The sequence below is a fragment of the Dermacentor variabilis genome, unplaced genomic scaffold (assembly GCF_050947875.1).
Source record: "Dermacentor variabilis isolate Ectoservices unplaced genomic scaffold, ASM5094787v1 scaffold_55, whole genome shotgun sequence".
In the NCBI taxonomy this organism is placed as follows: domain Eukaryota; kingdom Metazoa; phylum Arthropoda; class Arachnida; order Ixodida; family Ixodidae; genus Dermacentor; species Dermacentor variabilis.
Genome location: NW_027460753.1, coordinates 39,959 through 46,028, shown reverse-complemented (window position 1 = coordinate 46,028; position 6,070 = coordinate 39,959). Strand labels below are relative to the sequence as shown.

Genomic DNA, 6,070 nt, shown 5'->3' with positions numbered 1-6,070 from the left:
CACGGTCTTTAAAGGGCATGTTAAGCACGACGTCCATTGGCTGAAGTGCTGATGTCATACCTCCCGGAAGGACGGCGAACTCTGTCCTCCCGTCGCGGAGTGCCTGCTTCACACCTGTGATCAAGTGCTTTCGAAAGGCAACCAAGACGAGCATGCTCGGACACCACAGGAGTGCACCGGGTCGCCGATTCCAGAGGGTCTTGATCCAATTGATCATGAGGGCCTCGTCCATATAGCCCTTTTCGCTCACACAAATGACAACATCCCGTGGGAAAACCTCTTTCGGGAGCGTCTTCCTCTTGAAGATTATGTATGGGGGCAGCTTTCTGCCGTCTGCATCACACACGAGCATCACCGTGAAGCGCGAATGCTCATTCCTCGTTGAAAGAAGCTTGACTTCCTTCGCGCCGTGTTTGCACATTGTGGTGGACGACGGCATGTCGAACCGCACTGGCGTTTCATCAGCGTTGCCGATCTGTCCCTATGCTGCTGCCAGAGACAGATAACATACTGCTGGAATTCCACCAGCTTGTCCTCATATGCCTCCGCATCTTCTGGCAGATGGATGTGCACCGTCGAAGTGCGAATTCCTTGCGTCGCGTGAAGCGACGAACCCAATAAATGGAGCCTTTGAATTGTTCCTTGGACAGTCCGGATTCTCGAGTGAACTCGATAGCTTTGATGCGGATGAGTTCTGCTGTCACTGTCAAGGATCTGGCACGATGCTCACGGATGAAATCTGCCCCCTTGCCTTCAAGCTCCAGGTGCACCGCGTGACACCCGCGATAGGACATCTTCCACACATTGCAGGCAGACGGTGCGTAAAATCTCACCCATCCACATGTTGTGGCATTACTTTTCAAAAAATGAAGCGCCAACGGTAGCGGCACACTAATAAGGAACAAAAAGACAGGAAGCGCCTTGTCCTGTCTTACCTTTCCTTCTTAGTGTGCAGTTACCGTTGGTGCTTCATTTTTTTACAGCTATGCACCAACTAGCCTCACAACTTGTTTTACTGCAATTACTTTTCAATGCAGTGTGTCACTTCTGAGGTCACAAAGGAAGCCACACACTAAAAATACCAGTATATACCAGTCAGGTAAAATTATGGTAATAATGACATCTTGCAATGGCAGGTTGTCTTGATTATGATAATGCAAGTTTTCCATGCATGACCACCTATAAAGCACCAAGTAGGATTTTGTACTAGCCAAGGAAATCAAGGCAACAGTTTATCTTATGACGTACTTTGGCACCATTTGTGCATTGCAAGTGATGCATATTTTTATTCTTATTTTCCCACAAAGGTGTTGCCATTACCTCTGCACACCACATACAATTCTTTATTTGCACATGCTAATGCAAGTGGCATTTAGTGAATATTTCTAGTTTTAACAATCCCTTGTATGGTTTAGTGATGAGCAGGTGAAAGTAACATTAAATATTGCATACTACTCTTTTTTTATGTGTGCAGTCTCGTGTATGCTAGTCGTGTCCAGTTGAAAATAATGCCATGTTGTGCTGCCAGAAGGCCAAATTACAGAGACCTGTATATTGAATGAAAATGTGCAGAAAGAAAAGACTATTAATAACAAAGTAAAAGGCACAATCACAGCCCGTTCATTACATCACAGACATGATAATGAAGCAGCAAGGTAAACTGCTACTTTAAGCTTTAACCAAAATATTGTTTCAGCATCGCCATCAGGTTTGAATGTTGACAGCAATAATGGGTAGCTGGGCTCAAATAAATATTGCTTACCAGTTCCGAGTTCTCCGACTGCTTGAATGCCTTAAGTATGTTGCCAAGTTCCTTCCTGGCAGCTTCTCGCTTCCTTTTCCTCTCTTCTCTCTTGGAGAGCCCTTATCAGCCTTAACCATAAAAAAGGCATGCAAGATAAAACTCAACACATCTCCTCAAGAACATTTATGCAGGCATCGGGATCTATTTCTTATCTTCATATCTGCAGAGACTCTCCCAGCAGCCAACACTGACCACTGCAACAAAAGTGTGTGTGGTTGAATGAGAGGAAACAGGGGAACTGACTTTTTTTTAGCAGCCCCATAGAGATGGTAAAGCTGAAGAAATCACGAGGGAAATTAACTGCGCTTTTAGGTGGATAAATAAATAAGAAAATGGCACATGTAGTGCAATAAGGTTTTCAGTGTGGCACTAATCATAGCTGGCCAGCTTTTATTTCCTCTTCCCCTTTTGTTATGTTTGGGTTTGACTTAAACATTGCCCTGACCAGGCTAGATGTCACTTAACTTTTGATTTCATCCAGGCCTCTTTCTATGCATTGCAAAAGCACTTGCCATCATTAAGGTAGCAGCTGCACATTTTGAAACAGTTCTACTGCTACACTCTACAAGGTCAATAAAGCACCACATCATGGCCTCCAAAGCCATGTTTTTGCAATTACGTATCATACAATTATGCAGTAAAGCAGTGATTTGGGCTTGTTGGTAAGACATCGTGAGGCATATAGCGCGTTAAAAAGCGCCTGTGTGTATCACGTCTCACTTTTGTCCTTGTCTTTTTAACGCGCTATATGCCTCACAATTATGCAGCATTTTTACAAATGTATAAAATCTGGGGCCTTATATTCAGGGCGTTATCACCAACAGCATTGCAACACTTAGGAAAACTAAATAAGAACAAATTAATAGCACAAGTAGACAACTGCACAAGCCACTGAATGCAGAAAAGGAAGCTAGAACCCCCTATGAACATACTATCATCAAATGAAACGCAAACAGTGAAGCGCGTAACCAAAGCATAATTGAAGGTATATTGTGTACCATCCAGTCAGCACCAGTGACACGCATACACATCCAGTTTGACCGCACTGCACAATGATGCTCCACCTATGATGCAATATTTATGTTTCTGTTTTGGTTCTCTTTCATTTGAAAGCAAGAAAAGATGACGCTGCTGTTCACATTTCAATTGACACCGATAGGACATACAGTTACGTTGCACTGTGATAATGCTCGCCCTATACTGCAATATTCCAGCTTCCATTGCTTTTTATTTTTGTTTTCTTGCATTCAAGTAAAAGAGAACCAGAACACAAACGAAAATATTGCAGCACAGAGAGAGCATCCTTGTGCAGTGCTGTCAACAGGATCTGCACTCCTGTCAATGGTGATGACTGGATGGTGCGCACTACGCCTTCCATTATGGTTTGGCCATGCGCTCCAATCTTCACGTCTTATTTGACGCCAAGAGTACATCACAATAAATACTCAAGTTTCACTAAGAAGGCTAAAGCGATGGCTTGATGCAAATGGTATGCTTAAAGTAAGCAGTAATGGTCTGCCAAGCTGCACTTCTGCTCTCAATTTTGCAGCTAATTGTGGGTGCTAATAGTAATAATTATTATTATAACAGTAATAATAATAATAATCATGAACAATAATATGCGCAGGTGCACACCTCACTAGCAAATTATTTGTGGTCCAAAGCAGTGCTTTTGAACGTTTTCAGTGTATAATTATACTAGCGGGCCACAGCACGATACACCAATCTTTCATCCCTTGAAAAGTTCTCCTGAACAACACAAAGTACCACAAGATCGTGCTGCAGTGCAGTATTTATTTTACTGCTGAACTGAACTTTGATAACTCAGCAATAAACTACAGCAGCTGCACCTGTTTTGCTATGTAAGCTTTAACTGAGGAGCAAAGTAACGCTCGTAAGAAACCCAGTAGGTTGATGATATAGAAAACTAAGGGCCTATTTCATTCCCATATGGTCCCCAAAGTATGTGTGAAAAAAAACAAGACTACAACTGTGCCAATCATGCAAAGAGAGTGGGTGCACAGCATATCTTCAGTGAAACACTGAAGCTCAGGTGGTCACTTGGTCACTGTCAACCTCACAAGAGCAGATACGGTGACCCATCAACCCCATTATGCAACATGTGCGACCTGACAGACCAAGACCAGGCAGCCAGCCAACCAGGAAGAAAGACTAGTGGGATGTAGTTACCAGGAATTCCGCACAAATGACATAGAAGCCCTTAAGGTATATGCAGCGTGAATAAGATAGGAGGAGTACAATGTGTGCACATTCTTCGGTGCCTCAACCTGATAATTGCAATATTCATGTGTAACCAAACTTTGAAGAGAAAGAAACAAAGACCTTTCTGCCACACAATGCATGTGCATGTGTGGTAGAGAGGTCTCATGCACATTCCCAAGGAGCCAGGTAGCAGCCAAAATCATAGCCTTGTTACTAAACTGTTTGTGCAAAGACTGGCCAGCAAGCATGACCTGAGCAATCACTATCTGCAACTATGCACTGTGACTGTACCACACTGCAGTGCAGGGGTATTTCTTTTACCACAGCATTCACATCTGCGAAGAGGCAAACCATGCAATAGTGAGGATGGTACAATGAACCACACATGAATCAAATATAGCTAAAAACCGAAAAAGCTTAATGTGCAAGATGCACTCAAGTCATATATATATATATTCCATTAGGTGTTGTTTTACCACTGGCATAACCAACCAAAACTAATGTACGCGTTCACACAGCACATTGTAAAATATAATTGAAAAAAAATCTTACCAAGTTGCCTTTGTGCAGCTTTCCCAATATCACTCTGGGAAATGAGTGTCGCGAGTTCTTCAATTTGCACAGAAGGTCCTCAAGGGTGTCTGACAATGATTAAAACAGAACTCAAATGAAAGAAGGCAAACTATAAGAACAGCATGGTGGGCCACGTCTTTAGACCCCTACTCTAGGTGCAAATGGCCTGCGGCGGCGACGCGTCGGCTTACCCGCGAGTGCAGTGACGTTGGCCGGGTAAAAGTTCTCGCCTCTTCCATCTTCGTCCGCCCAATACGCCATGACAACGTCGTCCTTTTTGAAATCAGTTGTGCTTTGTGGCTCGAAATCTCTTATAAGAGCCACAGGCAGCGCTGCCCGCTCCTTATCTTCTGTGTACTGTACACATGCAAACATTGTCTCCGATCGTCGTGCAGGCGGAGTTTCGAGACACACGAGGAATGCTCGTTCACGACCGACAAACTATCAGCACCAACAATGGTTCCCGCGGATATAATTATAGTTTACTATAAATGTAATATAGACATAATAAAACAGCTACTTGTAAAATCACAGATCACCTATGCAAAATGTCTCACTACAGCGTCTATTACAAAGCCCTACCATACATACAGACCTAGTCTAAAGGACACGGCCGCCCATGGTGGTAGATAAGTTTAGATGGCGCCAGTAACGAGTTTTTTTTTTCCCCGATGTTAATGATTTTGCTCTTTACGATGGTAAGGTGGGTGTTGCAGATGTTTATTTCTCGTATAAAGTGACAAGCGTAGCCACCGAAATTTAAGTTTTTTTTTTCATCAGTTTTATTCTCGTGCTTCGTCCACGACCGATGAGTACACCACACGGGGACGAAAGTGCGTCTGTATGCTGCGCTACAAATAAACGGCTTGTTTATATCATTATATATACTCGTTTACAAAAGGCTTAAGCAGGTGTCATTAATTTACATCTACGAAAATGTTTTTCAGTGCCCGGCCTAATCGTTAAAGCGACTGCACAACTAATTTTCATGGTAACCACTTTTTTAGTGCAATGGAAAGCTTACCGGCTCTAATCATGAAGTAGTAGCGTAGAATAAAGGTAGTAATGATGTGGAAAACGCCGTGGAAAAATTTGTTATCATAATTTTTCGATTTCGCTCTAATTTTTCGATGAGGACAAGCATCTGTCGTCCCTGTTACCACATTTTTGCAGTTTTTTTATCCATGCAGGTAACAAGATCATACCAACCTAATTTTTAACACGAAAAGAAAAAAGACAACAGTACTACTTTCTTTTTTCTTTTTACATTAAGGACATACTGTTATGAGCTTGTTAGAGGTGATGGTTTCTTGTTATGGTAGAAGCAAGTATTCTGTAGCCAACCGTCCTGAATTCAGCGAGACAGTCTCTATTTCTGAGTAAATGTCCCAAGTTGTGACTTGATCCAGTTTCGATAACCAAATGTCCCAACTTTGATTTTTTCTGCTTAATAATAGAATGGCGCTTCCC

The 6,070-nt window shown here is 42.6% G+C and overlaps 1 protein-coding gene across 1 annotated transcript; it reads right to left on the bottom strand.

Moving 5' to 3' along the window:
• Positions 1 to 3,502: 3,502 nt before the first annotated feature.
• Positions 3,503 to 5,134, bottom strand: LOC142569073 (uncharacterized). The gene is made up of 3 exons (XM_075678580.1): positions 4,792 to 5,134; positions 4,580 to 4,668; positions 3,503 to 3,553 (listed from the first exon to the last, which is right to left on the bottom strand). Exons 1-3 carry the CDS (start codon positions 4,973 to 4,975, stop codon positions 3,503 to 3,505), a joined length of 324 nt encoding a protein of 107 aa, XP_075534695.1. The 5' UTR covers positions 4,976 to 5,134.
• Positions 5,135 to 6,070: the final 936 nt, after the last annotated feature.